General features: G+C 26.4%; 1 protein-coding gene across 1 annotated transcript in view; it reads right to left on the bottom strand.

Moving 5' to 3' along the window:
* The window catches only part of LOC100203347 (proline dehydrogenase 1, mitochondrial), a 28,091-nt gene that overhangs the window by 1,196 nt on the left and 10,290 nt on the right, over window positions 1-16,605 (bottom strand). Inside the window, exons 4-9 of the mRNA XM_065808169.1 lie at window positions 8,784-9,013; window positions 2,417-2,545; window positions 2,285-2,346; window positions 1,936-2,020; window positions 320-412; window positions 101-247 (exon numbers count right to left, since the gene is read on the bottom strand). Coding sequence (XP_065664241.1) covers window positions 101-247; window positions 320-412; window positions 1,936-2,020; window positions 2,285-2,346; window positions 2,417-2,545; window positions 8,784-9,013 — 746 coding nt within the window. The remainder of the gene's footprint in view (window positions 1-100; window positions 248-319; window positions 413-1,935; window positions 2,021-2,284; window positions 2,347-2,416; window positions 2,546-8,783; window positions 9,014-16,605) is intronic.

Genomic DNA, 16,605 nt, shown 5'->3' with positions numbered 1-16,605 from the left:
AAAATTTCCAAAAATTAATAAATTTCCCTGTTCGTGTATTAAGCATCTAAGAGTACAATATTTAAAAGCTAAAAAAAAAACGTTTTAAAATAAGTCACACTTTTAAATAACACTGATAAGTGTTAAAAATTATTGCTGAATCTTTGTTGAAATTGCGCATGGCTTCAAGTGTCATATGAGAGATTGCAGGTTGAAAGTACGTTTGTTCCGCATCAACCATTAACCGAACATTTTTTTCCTTTGCTCTCTATAAAAAAATACTAATTTGTTAATGAACTAATAGTTTATCTAATAAGAAATTCTTAAACAAATTTATTACCTCAACTATGCAATGAAGACGATCTTGCATTTTCTCCATTTCCTTAACCTCAGGACTACTCAAATAAATAAAACCATTTTCACCACTTTTACCCTGAAATATAGTTTACAAGACATTATTATGCAACAAACTATGCAAACTCAATAAGGATATATATATATATATATATATATTTATAAATATATATACATATACATATATATGTATATATATATATATATATATATATATATATAGATATATATATACATATAGATATATATATATTTATATATACATATATATATATATATATATATATATATATATATATATATACATACCTATAGATAGATATATATATATATATATACACATATAGATATACAGATATATATAGATATATATATATACATATAGATATATATATATATAGATATACAGATATATATATATATATATAAATATATATATATATATATACATATATATATATATATATATATATATATATATATATATATATATATATATACATATAAATATATATATATATATACATATATATATATATATATATATACAACCCGTAGATGTTGTCCGAAAGTTTTTTCCATATTTTGTTGACAAAAAGTAAAAATTAAAATGCAAGACCGTAATTATTTTTTTTTATTAATTGATAGACTGCCTGCCCCAACCAAACCCTCAGTTGATGTAGCAACACTCCCTTGCGGGTCAGGCTAAAAGATAGTAGATGTAGCAGCACTCCCTTGTGGGTCAGGCTATTTGTCAGTCGATGTAGCAGCACTCCCTTGCGAGTCAGGCTATAAGATAGTCGATGTAGCAACACTCCGCGCATGATTTACAGTAAATAAAAATAAAAACATTTTATTAAAAAATTTAAAAATAAAAACATTTTATTAAAAAAATTAAAAATAAAAACATTGTTTATATTGTTAAAAACATTCAGAATGTTTTTAAAACATTCTGGTCAATTAAATTTGCGTTTTTGTTTTTTTTTTAAAAAACGATTTATTTGTAATTAAATTAATGGTTTTTACTTTCGTCCAACACGCAAATGTTGGACGAAAGTCAAAACTAATTAAAAGTGACGTATGTGTTGGCGTAAAAATCACTTTTTTCCTTCCGCTCTTCCCAAAGACAACAAACTATATATATATATATATATATATATATATATATATATATATATATATATATATATATATATATATATATATATATATATATATATATATATATATATATATATATATAGATAGATAGATATATAGATATATATATAGATATAGATATATTCTCTCAGACACACACAAATCACTTTGCATACTTAACCCTGCAAAAATCATTGATGATGTCATGCTAAAAAAGCCATATCAAAATACATCAACTGAGGGTGTGGATTTGTCCAGGTACTATTTAGATATAGTCTTTAAATTGTACAAAATAAATAAATAAATAAACTGTTAGATTTACAGATGACACTTTAAATCTTATAGTGAGTAAAACAATATATTAGAACACTACACACTTAATTAGAACACTACACGTTTATATTTGTTAAAGTTATAAAGTTAATTAAAGTAAATTTAAAAGTTATTCAAATGCTTCTGTACCTCTGCTGTAGGTTTGGCACGAAAGATCTTTGATAACTGGAGTTGAGGAGTTAAAAAATTCTTCCATTCAATAATGTCAATTCCACTATAAAAACAACAAGAACATTTTATGACATAAAAGCATCAAAAAATGTCTCTGCCATCAAAGAATGTCTCTGTTTTTTAACGATAATTATCCTTATTCAAAGAGTTCAGTTGTTATCCCTGTTATTCCAAGAAGCTGTTCTCATGTTTATAAATGTTGTCATGTATATTAAAAATTGTGTGATTAAAATTTTATTTATTAAAAATTAAAAACATATCAATTATTATTTAGAAGATTTTTTCTTATTGTTAAAACAAAATTTACCCATTGTTATTTGTGTCAATAATTTTAAAAATTTTTTTTGCTTCTTCTGGGGTCATTGAAACCTGAAATGAAATATTAACTATAATCATTAATAATTCAATGTTTAAAGATTTAAAAAATCTAACCATGTACCCCAAGTTTGTGAAGTCCTTGAAGGAAATATTGTTCAGCAATTGCTTTTTCTGAGAGAATACTTTGATTTTCTGCAGCAATCACATCGAAGTAATATTTTGTTTGGTTTAAAATTTGTGACAAGCGAAGCTGAAAAATGTAAACAATGTTAGTTTATGCAATTGAATCAAATAAATCTATAAATAATTTAATTATTATCTATGAACAAGGTTTATAATAGATACAAATATTCTGGTATATAAATACTCACCAATGACAAAGCTAAATACCATGGCAGCACCAATGGCAAAGCTAAATGAATTTATCAGGGTTCCTACAGGCTTATTGATAAAAAAAAAAAGGAATTTTATATAAAAAATAGGACTATGGAGGCCAAAAAAACAGGATTTTTTTTTGGAAAAACAGGTTGTTTTTATAACTTTATTTGAAAAATATATTTCTAAAAATCATAAATGAACACATAGAAATGTTTTATAAACAATAAAAAATATATTTATAATAAAAATTCCTTTATTTATTATATAAATATATACTAAATAATAGAAACAAATATGATGCTTTGTGCATGACTAATAGTATCAACTTTCAAAAACTGATGTAAACAAAAATAATATGAAATATAAAACAATGCATTGTGGTTAATTTTTAATTCTGAATATTCTTTTATCATTTATTTTTATCTATTTTTTTCCTATTTTATTTTTATTCTTTTCTTTTTCTATATCCAACTCTGTACTTATTTTTCTTTTAAATTTCTGTTCCAATTCTATTGTCCTAATTGTTGGCAATCTATAAATGTAACTAATGACATTTTTTTCACACAAATTTTTAATAGTTTGTTTTCCTCTTCCACAAGTTTTTGTGGAAGTGAAAATGAAAACTTCCACAACTTCCACAAGTTTTCAGGCAGAATCTATAGTGAATGTTGTTTACTGGAATAAAAAAATATTTAACCCTTTAAAAAAGGGGGGCTATTTCAAACTAAATCATATACTTAAGCTTATCCAATTTTTTGTGATATGCTTTAGCTATTTCAGAATCCAGAAACATTTGTTTTTACTTTGCATCGCCACCATCAGCTGCATCAAACAGGACTCGAAATAGCCGCCAACATTGTCTGGCACTTGCCAAGTAAAAAACCACATCTATCAGTAATTTTGTCCGACCCGTGCATTTATTTTATAATCATCTAAGTTGTTCCAAAACTATTAATAAATTTAGTAACATTTTTTAAAAGATGCCTAAGCATTAAATTTTTGTGAATTGAGCAGCCCGGTTTTTATCATTTATGTTAAAACTTTGCAATTACTTAATTTATACTTTTAATTTATACTTCAGTATTTGTTTTATTTTTTGTCAGATGGTTTTTATGGATTTCAGACAAATATTTTAGCTTTAAAATCTCTTTTAAATTTATTTTATAAAAACTTTAACAAATTTGTTTTTTTAACTATTATAGAAACCAGAACTTTTTATTACACTATTAAGTTTGAGTTATGTCATGTAACGTTTGTTTTTGCGCTAAAGTTTTCCGCTATTAAAAGTGTTCATAAAAAAAGTAATCATAGAAAAAGTTTAAAAAGATTTATCAAAAAATACATATTTATATAAATGTAATTACATATAATATTCCTTGATAATTTAAATAAAATGGGTTTATTGCATGACTATCTTTATACTAACAGGCCATGTACACGGACAAAATTTCCAATAAATCATTGAAGAATATTGCTGTTTTATGTCTTATATTTAATAAACATTTTCAATAAGTTTTTTTGAAAGGGAAAACTCCGATTTATCATTACTTTAGTAAAAACCAAGTTTATAAAACCTTAATTAGCAATACATATTTTTAATCTGTGAAGTAAATGCTTTATTAACATAAAATTAGATTAGATAATTTTGGTACAAATAGATAATGCATAATTAAAAAAAGTTTTTTAAAATTAAAAATAATTTATAAATATAATATTAATTTATAAACAATTTTAATTGAATAAATCTTAATGATTCATTGAGAAAAATAGTTTAGAAGGAATGGACATTTTAGGAAGGGGGGAAAAAAAAAAAAAGGTGAGCCTAATAAACGATGTTTACAAAAAACATTCGACTAAGTACAAATGAAAATATGAAAAAATATAAAAACTCTATTTGCTTTGACAACTTTAAAAGTTTTTGTTTCGGGTTTTTTGATGATCTTGGATTATATAAAATACTATAGTTATTCAACAAAATATTACACAAAACTCCAGATTTCTTTTTTACCCTGAAACCATAAAAGTCAGATATTGACATTAATATATTGCATAATGACTTTCAACTTTATCAGTATGTGGATGAAACATGATATAACAAAACATGGTCCAATGACAGGCATTGTCAAACTTTTTAACATAGACAAGCATTGTCAAATCTTTTTAACATAGCCCCGATATTTTTTCTAATAAAATTTTGTTCCTTCACCTGTTTTGTAACATACCCAGAAATGTAAACTAGAGCTCTTTAAACATTTGTACCCATCTTTTCTTCCAGTTCAGGTAATTTATGAAAAACAATAGATGAATTGCCATCTAACAAATACTTACACTTTTCACAATCATGACCTGGTTCATTCTCTTCAACTTCATCTATATTTATACTCACTTGCAAAATTAATTTGGTTTTAAATATTCGGTCTTAAATAATACTTTTTTAAAAATTTGCTGAGTGTTTATAAAATAAGACCCTTGTCAAAGCTTCCCAAACATTTTTTCTAATAGGTCTGTTGTAAACTTACTAAGTACCACATATCGAAATCCTCGATAAGTACCACACATCGAAACCCAAAATTAATAAGGTACTTGACAAGAGCAATCATTCCTTAACATGTATGCCAAAGTGCTGTCCCTGTATCACATGTGAGCTGACATTGTCTTTGACTACTGGTCATTTTCTACGCTATACAAGCAATTTTGCTCAAAAGAGTGAGTCTTTCATCATTTTCTGAAGATATAACAGCTCTATCATAATCGCGATAACATAAGTCTGAATAGGATCCTTTAACATTTACAACCTTTCAAAACTTTAATATAATTTCAATAAATTGTATGGTACCATCTGAATTACTTATGTTCGAACATGTCTTCACAAAATGTGCAGAGGAAAGTAGATGGTCTTGATGCTATCAATACATTATTAAGTTTTGAAAGCTTAACTAAACTTCTTTTTCATGAAAATTTTTTAAATCAGACCACAAAGTTAATTTTATTTCACCATCATCTTCAAACTTTAGAGTTTGTGTTTACTCAGTTAGCCAGCTGTTTCGCACTGACTTTATTAAATGGACAAAGTCATAAAGTACATATATATTACTTTACGTTCTCCATGGATCTCTACAAGTAAACTTAGAGTAAAAAGACTGGTTGATCACAAATGATAGCAATTAACTCTCCATAAGATTTATGAATAAGACTAAAAACAGACTTAAACAGTTGATGCTAATGAATCAGGTTTGTTTACAGCCTTTCCTAATAAAGACCCAGACCAATATGTAAGAGAAGGCTTTACGTAGACTTTGTCTATTAATAAAATACTTTTTTTTTCATAACTGTATTTTTTGCCTTTTTAAAAATCTCACTGATGTATTTAAAGTCATCAAAAGAAGAATTAATTTTTGATGTAATTTTTTGAAGAAGTGAAATACTTGGAAGCTGGTAGTCTTGTCTCAGTCTGTCACATAGCAATCTAGATAAAGAATAATACTCAAAACCATGAATAATTATTTTTGGATTATACTTTTTTTTTCCAATGGTTACAGGACTCATTGCATCAAAGTGTTGCTGAAGTTTAAGTTTGTTGAACATTTGCTGAACATTAAGTTTGTTGCTTTTTATCAAAGTATTAAGGTATCTCCAATATTTTTCAAGTTGTGAATATGATTTAAACTTGGTTACTCTATTTTTTGATAAACTTTGGATCGTATATTTTATACCACAAAAAAATCCTTCAAAAGTCAAATCATTCTAAATTTTTATCAAAACTCTATGTATTGATGTATTTTTTTCAAAATCAGTAGACTGTATGCATAATGTATTGTTGGTGAAGTACCAAACTGATGGATCAAAACGTCAAGACTGCCAGTTTCAACCTTATTTTTAAAATGCTCGTAATTGACTTCTTTATCTTGTTGATTAAAAAGACTCATCCGGAACTTTATTTCGTACTTCAGGCAAAGTTTTGTTTGTTTGAGATGGACTAGGTTTTGTAGGAACAAGACTTGGTTTCACACAAGAAAATAGTGATGGTGGATAACGAGGTCTCTTTTTACCATGCTTAATTATTGTTATATAATTGGGTGGAAAATGACGTTCACATGCAACAAAAGTATTGTTACTATCAGGTATATTATCCCGTGGTATTATAGAAATCCAACAAGCATGTTCTTCTTTATTATTTGGTAACCGAAACACCTTTTCTTTGTTTTCTTTATAATAGCTGTAACTCTTATATATTATAACTATTATAATAACTATTATTATACTATTAATATAATATTAATACTATTAATATAATAACTATTATAATAACTATTAATATAGTAACTATTATAATAGCTGTAACTCACTATACAACATTTCTTTGGCATTTTATAAATTTAATAATAACTATAAGTATAAATAACACATTCAGAACAAACGATAAGTTTTCATCTTGTACAATATACTGTTAATATAAAGTTTGCCTTAGAAAAATCTATCACTCTAACTCTTCAGGTAGAATAAATAGTCAACTTCTCGCTTTAACTTCTGCTTAACACTAGCCCCCAGTTTATCACACAACTTGTTCGTTTACACGGCCTGTTAGTATAAAGATGACTTATTGTAAACAACCATTACTTATTGTAAACAACCATTAGAATTAATTTGTTACACTATTTAATGAAGTAATAAGTAAACATAATAATTTATGTATTTAATATATATTCATAATAATTCACAAAGTATTTCACATAGTTTAGCATTTTTTTTAAAATGTAATATAATTATATTTTCTTTTTCAAATTTTAGTTTTTTGAGCTTCGATTTTTTCTTTTTATTTAAGATTTTCTTCTTTTAGATAAGTTATCTTTTGAATTTTATTTTTATTTTCAGTGCATTTTTGAAAAGTCTTAAGTTGTCAAAACAAACTGCTGTGGTCAAGTTGAAAAAATAAAATATTTTAAGTGTGTCAGGAATGGCATTTGATTGCATTTCTTTAGGTTTTGTTGGACATGTCTGGCGAACTTGAATGTTTTTCGAACAAATTGTCTGGAACAAAATAGTTCCTTATTTCAAGCCCTGATCAAATGCATTGTTTGAATCAATAATATGTAACGAACAAATAATTTCAGCCATAAATACATGCTCTTTGGTGCTTAATATTATGCTTTTTGTATATTCAGAGTTTGTTGCCATGTGAACTTGTTGCAAATTTAGACTCCTTTGCTGAGGTGAAGCTAACATACCTACAATAAGCAAACTCCTGATATAAAACTCCTCAATAAAATTCCTGTAAAGGTAGGAGGAGCTTGTAAACCTTGGATGGTAATCTTCCCAGGTGTAGCATCACATAAAAATATCTGTAACACATGTTAACACCAAGGATATCTGTTTATAAAAAAATCTTTTAAATAACTTAATTAAATTTAAAACACTGCTATATGGACCCCCATCCAATTCACACAAGTGTCCAAACATAGATGTTAAACTTTAAAAATGAACTATTCTTCTTTCATAATTCATACTTATTACTATAATTTAATAAATATAGTTTAAAATAACACACACAAAAAATAAATACAAGAATTCAATTTATAACATTTACATGTTTTAATTTTTTTAAATAATTTAAAAAAAATGTGAAATGTGATATTTAAAAAAAACTATGTGATAGCTGATATTAAAATAAAATAAAAAAAAATAAAATTTTATTAAAAAACTTTTACTTTTTTTTAAACTTTTTGATCTTAATCGCCTCCTAAATCAATGAAGTATATACTTTTATAAATGAAAGTGGTCAGGAAAACAGGCTTTGTAGGAACCTATAGGAACCCTGGTATATTATTTTTTTTTTAGTGTTAACTTGGATCCAATTTTTTGTTTCATTGGTCAAAATATCTTTCAGGAAAAAAATCACAATTAAAACTTTTTTCTTAAATAACAAACATTTTGACTTTGCTACAGGTGCACTTTGCCACAATTAAAACGAGTTTCTTAAATAACAAACATTTTGACTTTGCTACAGGTGGCAATCATATTTTAAGCTATTTATATAGGGGAAGAACAATATTAGTACAACTAATTTTGTACAAAAAACACACACAATGGTTTCTAATATTAACTAACTTTACCAGCATTAAAGGTCGACCCAAAGCAGTAACTTTTATTGCTGCAAATCCATTAGTAGAAGTTTCTCCAGTTTTATCAATGCATTTAATAAAAACCTCCATGTTCTCATCACATTTTTCTTCACCTTCATAAAAATATGTTCGAGCACTTACTACACGCTGACGTCGGTCAACTAACTGTTGATTTCGTTTAAACTTCTTTTCTATGTCAGCTATGTCAAATTGTAGCTCATCTAACAGTGAGAAAAACATCAGCAATGTTAAATTTTATAAATCCCTTAACATTTTTGAGAAGTTTATAAATTTTCTTAAAAATCTTAAAAAAAAAAAAGAATATTTAGTTCGAAGAGCATTTGAAAAAATCTCTTAGCACAGGTAACTTCAATACAAGAAAGGTTTTTCTCTTTCAATACAAGAAAAGTTTTTCTCTTTCAATACAAGAAAAATTTTTCTCTTTCAATAGAAGAAAGGTTTTCCTCTTTCAATACAAGAAAAGTTTTTCTTTACTCTTTAAACTGAAAAGAACTCAGCGCATATAAATAATCTAAATGTTTTTTTAAAATAATTTAAAAAATATATAATTTAGTTTAACAAACTCAAACCAAAAAAATATACTTTATTATACAATGATGTGTATCACTGGATAACAAAGTATGTGTTCTATGACAATACAAAATGTGTTCTATGACCCAAACAAATATGTTAACTTGTTAAACTTGTTCTATTCAATAATATGTTCTATAACCTAAAATGTTCTTATCACCAGATAACATGTTCAATAACCCATTAAACACACTCTGTAACTATTAAGCACATTTTTTGTACTAAAATACACTTAATGTTGCAATTGTATTTTTTTTTTCAACAAACTTGCTCTCATTCTCCCTCAACAAAATTGCTTTCTTTTTTGATAAACACATTTGCTTCCCTTTTCTCTCAACACATGTTTTCTTTCTCCGATAACAAAATTGCTTTCTAAAGAAATTCACTCCACTTGAAACCATCTTTTAGCTGCCTCGCTAATAACTATATTCCAAGATTTCTATTAACCTATGATTTTTTTTTTTAATCTTACATTTCAAAAGACCATAGACGGGTTGCTTTGTTTACATTTTAAAGCGCACGCGCAAAAAACGACAGGCAAAACAAGTTCAAACTTTATTTCAAATCTTGCATATTTCCAAAACAGTGCAGTTACTTTCTCTAAATATAAGTTCCCTTTTTCAAATCATGCCTGATAATAAATTTCACACACACACACACACACACACAGATATATATATATATATATATATATATATATATATATATATATATATATATATATATATATATATTTAAATATATATATATATATATATATATATATATATATATATATATATATATATATATATATATATATATATATATATATATATATATATATACAGGGTTAGTCAAAAGTTTTGTCTCCCCTTAGTGGCACTTTTTTTGAAGTACATTTTATCTCTTGTCAGCGTTGTAATTTATAGATAATTATTTTCAGTATCTAACCTTGACCTTAATACTATTGTTTACTGATGTTATTTTTAAAAATATGTTTTTGACATAAAAACTATTTAATTTAATATGCGAAGATTTTATTGAAAAGCAGGAAGGTAAGAATATTTAATAAGGTGCTGTTATTAAATAAACGTAGTTATTTTATAATGAGCATGATTAATAGATAGTATTTTGTCTATATTATTATAAAATGAAAACACGGATTGTTAGGGTTTAGTTTAGTGTTCAAAATTTTAAAGGTGAAATTTTCATCATGCATGTCAAAAGTTTTGTCTCCCCCCACCCTAAAATTAAATTTCAATTACAAGCGAAGTATTCTGGAAAACTTATGTTTTGTATTATTATTTTAGATGGGAAAAATAGCTGGTGTCACAAATACAGCTCCTGCTTTAAGAAAAAGAATGGCGGAACTGCAGATAGCCGGCATGACGAAGACACAAATTGCCAAAGTGTTGGGGTGTCATCCACGAACGGTTCAGCGATACTGGACAAAATCACCATCGTCAAAGTTTAACGACAAGTTTCGTTCTGGTCGTCCGAAGGCTTTGTCACCAGCGTCAAAAAAAATCATCACCGAAACTATAAAAAATAAGTGGGGTTCATCTCCAGGTGCTTGCGCAAGAAAGCTGAACATGTCGCATCGATATCGGGAAAAAAATAAAATCGTATCAGAGTCAACTGTACGAAGATTCGTTCGCGAACAACCGTGGGGTAAAATTGCTTATAAACAGCCAATAAAACCCCTACTAACTGCAAAAAATAAAGACGATCGCTTAAAGCTGTGCCAGTGGTTAGACGAAAACGGGTATCTGGACGATAACCATTTGGGGCGTATCAAGAGGAGTCACATTCTTTGGACGGATGAGTCGCCCATCGAACTTTTCCCGACTCCAAACCGACAAAATGTCCGCATTCGCACTGACAACAAAACTAAAATTATCCCGGCGCAGAAGCCAAAAAATGGACTTGAAATTATGGTTGCCAGTGGAATGTCAGGGTATGGTTTGACAAAATTAATAATTGTCCCAGAAAAAGTTACGATCAATGCTGATTATTACATAAATAATATTCTTCCAGTTTATAAAGAAGCTTGTGTAGGAAAACTTGTGTTTAGCCCTCAACATGTGTTATTTCAGCAAGATGGTGCTCCAGCACATTCTGCGAAGAAGACCCAGGAATTTTGTCGTAAAAATTTTGCCGCCTTTATCCTAAAAGGTCGGTGGCCAGGTAACAGCCCTGACATGACCTGTATCGAACACTTGTGGGCAAAACTTCAAGACAGTGTGCTGCTTGAACCACGGCCAAAAAATAGGGAAGAACTGGTAGACCGTGTTCAAAAAACTTGGAAATCGATGGATGGTGATTATCTGAAGGCTCTGGCGGAATCTCTGCCGAGTCTTGTTGCGGCTGTTCGAGCTGCAAATGGAGGACATACTAAGTACTAAGCATGAATTATATTTTTATTTTATTGGTTTATGTATTGTTGTGTTTAATAAATATGTATTTCTTGCAAATCATTACTTGTTTTTGTATTAAAGTTGAAATTGTTAGACCAGTGGGGGAGACAAAACTTTTGACTAACCCTGTGTATATATATATACATATATATATATATATATATATATATATATATATATATATATATATATATATATATATATATGTATATATATGTATATATATATATTATATATATATATTATATATATATATTATATATATATTATATATATATATATATATATGTATATATATATATATGTATATATATATTATATATATTATATACTACTGTATATTTATATGTGTATATATATTATATATATACATATGTAAATATATATATATTATATATATATAATATATATATATATATATATATATATATTTACATATGTATATATATAATATATATACACATATAAATATATATATATATAATATATATATATATTATATACTACTGTATATTTATAATTGTATATATATTATATATATATATATAAATATACATATGTAAATATATATATATATATATATATATAATATATAATATATATATATATATATAATATATATATATATATATATAAATATATATATATATATATATATATGTATATATATATATATGTATATATATATATATATATATATATATATATATATATATATATATATATATATATATATATATATATATATATATATATATTATTATTATTGGATCAGAAAAAATAATCTCCAATATTTTTAAAAATATTGAATATTTAACGAAATAAGTTTTGTCAATGAATCATAAAATATTTTTTCCAATTTAAAAAGGAGTTAAATTTTATTTGGTAATGTTACACAAAAGCTTTTTGATATTGTCTTTATGTTGCAAAATGCGTGTAGAGAAAAAACATTTTTTATTCGAAGACTGAGGTATTGTAATATTAGCACACTTGTAATGATACCATTTGACTGGACAATGAAAATTAATACACTCTGTCAAAGGAAGAAATTTTGAACATTTACACATGCAGAATAGCTGTAGTTGATTTGGATTCAATTTTCTTGTTACAATTTTTGTCAATGTAACTTTTTAAAAAACTGTTTTAAGTTTATCTTTAAACATATAACAGAATTTCTCAGACACAGAGTTTATCATTTGTCATGTTTCCATTACTCCAACAGACAATATTTTGTTTTGGTTACCATCGTTTGTTGTTGTATTTGATGGTAATACTAGTGATTAGTTTCAATTAGACCATCTTTATTAAGTGGATAATTTTGGTCATCTTTCCACAACTCTAAGCTGTTTCTATATTTATAGAGAATTTCATTTAAAAAGTACCCATTCCATGAAAATTTTATTTTTTAATTCCATCTGGACTTGCTCTTAGGATAATCAACATCAACGTGCAAACCTGAGACAGAAATGGAAAGATTTATTTGTTGTAGAGACATTGCATTCAAAAGTTTATATTTTGCAATACTTTCCATTTTAAGAATAATCTGTTGGAATATAGCAAACAATTTCAGATTATTACATTATTTGATTTATAAAGACTTGTGAGGGGTTATCAACGTTTACATTGTACCCCATTTTATAAACAGATTCAGTATTTTATAAACAGATGCAGTGTTTTTCCTTTAAGTTTTAGAAAAAATCTCCATAGTATTAAGTTGATTTTGATAAGATTTTATAAACAATTTTAGTAAAACTTTTGATTTTTCTGTAACTTTATCTTGGCTTTTGTTAATAAGCAATGGCTCATAATGAGCAGTAATTGGTTTAGCCTGAACTTTAGGAGCAAAGTAAAGCTCATTTACATATGCGGTGTCTATTTCGTTACAGTCTCTGTTTCATCAATTTACCAACTAATAATTTTAAAAACAATAGCTGTCGATGCTAATTTCTGTAAACTTTGATACAAATTCTCGGTTTTTTCTATAACTTGCTGGGATCCAGCCTGGGTTGATAGAAGTATAGATTATTAGAAGTATATCTTGTTAATTTTAAATTTATTTTACTTTTAAAAAATGGCAAAGTATTTTTTAACTGGTCAATAAAATTTGATACATTTTAACCCGCTGGTTCTACTTTAGTGTGAGACTTTTTCTATTCACATAGTTTACTTGTACAAACTTCACACCACAACTCTTGCTTACTTTAGCTTCAATGTTTTGCCTGTCGTTTTTTGCGCACGCGCATCAAAATGTAAACAAAGCAACCCGTCTATTGGGCCATTACTATGGATATTTTTTTTGATTGTTTTAAATCCTGCTATCCAGTTTTTAGAATTTTTTTTTTTTTTCTTTATCTCTTTCACTCCTTCAAAAAATAGTTAAATGAATGCATGTGAAATGATCAATTTAATTATAAAAAAATAAAAACTAATTGTTAGAATTTTACAAATGAAACAATGTTTAATATTTAATTTCTAATTTTGTCAGCTTTGATTATGTGATCAAAAACAATTATTGGTGTGATCACATGTATTATGTTATGATTCACAGAGTCACAGTGATTGAAAGAACTGATCAAAAACAAGCCATGTGCATAGAACAACTCATGTCAAACCAAAACTAAAGTTTACAAAATTGATTTTCTACAATTGGTATGCACAGCTATTGGTATACAAAGCAACTGGTATGCGCAGCAATAGGCTGCCACTGAAACTTAGAAACAAACTTAACTTCAAAACAATTTCTACATTATTTTTATCTTTGGGGGTTAATACTTTGCTAATTAGTTGAAGATTTAAATAACTATTATACTATTTAATAAGGAGTCTTCCAATAACCTCTCCCCCTCCCTCCCAACCCTTTTTTTCTGCATAAAAGATGTTTTATAAATTAAGTTGGCTTAATAATAAATTAAGTTGGTTATTAGATAATAAGCAGCACCAAAGAATTTTTACTAAAATTAATTTTACATAATCTACCAAAAATTAAAAAGATTTAACTGTAAAAAACTATGAATTAAGTTGAATATGCAATTCAGTTAATAACTTTACCAACTCATTTTTAAAGATTTTGTTGATGTAATAAAACTAGGTTTTTAGTTTGGAGCTGAAGTTGATTGATTGTTGACATATTTTTAATTGAGGTTCAAAGTTTGTTATTAAAATTTTGGAGGAGGTAAAAAAGTAAAAAAATAAAAAAATAAAAATTCTATTTGGAAAAAAGGTCTGAACAACCCTGTTTAAATATTTTGATCTCTACCAAAAATACCTGCTTTAACAAAATTACATAAATATACATATAACATCCAGTAAAAAAAACTTCATCTTTTAGACATAAGTTATTACTACCAATGTGATTTTGAAAAAATTAAAAAGATTTAACTGTAAAAAAATTGTCTAAAGCAAAATATTCCTTTTAGCAAAAAAATTTGAAAAAATGATCCTAATTATTGGATTTGATAAAAACTTAGTTTTAAGTTAGTTCTTGAAACAACAATTTATTAATGAAAAATTGAGTAGAATATTTGTAAGGGATTTCACTAAGTAAGACTGAAATTTATTAGGTGAAAGTTCATGCTTTGTTTTCTACAGAAGCAGAAACATGAAGACTGTTGTGTTTATTTTGCTATTATAGCTTTTTTATTTTGGATAACACAGTGTAACAAAAAAAAAAAAAAAAAAAATCATTTTTCACTTGTAATGTATCTTATTATATTGCTTAGGTCTCAGGTCTCAAATCTGTAAAATGCTGAAGTTTTCATCCTCAAAATTGCAATTCAAAAAAAAAAAAAAATCTAAACAATCAACAAAGGACAAAATTTGTTTTGTTGAACTCAGAAAACTTTTTGTTGAAATCATCAAGAAGAAGCAATTTTCTTGTAAGTAACAAGCTTATTACTTCAAAAAAATCAGTTACAGCTTTGCATACACCTTCGTATACACCTTCGCATACACCTTCGCATGGCTACTAAAAGATTTTTCAAACCACTTTTTGTTAAAATCAACAATTTTATTTAGCGATGTAGAACATCAAAATGAAATATCTTAACCATGCAAAAATCTAATGAAAACAAGTATAAAAAATTTATTCATCAAATTTATTTACATCTCAATTAGTATAATACTTTTACATCAATAAAATTTTGCTAAAAGTTAAAAAAATATTTTTATTAAATATTATTTTATTTTTACTATATATTCCTTACTATATTTATTAATTTACTATATATGCCTTCCCAAGGCCACTACAGTAGAGGATGGATCACTACAGTCAAGAAGGCAACTAAGGCTTTTTTAAAATTTTGATACAACCCCCTCTTGGTCCTTTAACTCAAAATACTTTGATGACCCAATGTGTGGATAAACAAAACGAAACAAAACGTGTCGATGAATAAGACCAAATGTGGAGAAACAAGTTGAGTGTAGTATTACCAGGGACATAATGGGGATTAAACTCAAACTTTTTCCTTACAAAGCAACTTACCACAACAATACTACTGCATTAACCACAACAACACTACTGCATTAACCACAACAACACTACTGCATTGACAATTAAAGCAAAAAAAAAAAATTTAAGTAAATTAAAAACTTTCAGGAAATATAACTTTATATTGAAGTGATGCCATTTAGCATGATTGACTTGAATTTAAAAAAAAAGCAAAATGTTAACGAGACTGAGAGAATCACTATGTTTTTAGGCAAAGTTAGTGATTTAACAAACACAAAATCACAGAAATCTTTTTGACATGGTTTGTATATTACTTTTTTTTTTTGCTATTTAAAGTCAATGGCACAATATGGCATCACTGGCATATAAAGGGTCA

Source organism: Hydra vulgaris, chromosome 10, assembly GCF_038396675.1.
Source record: "Hydra vulgaris chromosome 10, alternate assembly HydraT2T_AEP".
NCBI classification, from domain to species: Eukaryota; Metazoa; Cnidaria; class Hydrozoa; order Anthoathecata; family Hydridae; genus Hydra; species Hydra vulgaris.
Note: the sequence above shows the minus strand (reverse complement) of the source record. Positions and strands in the feature narration are given on the sequence as shown.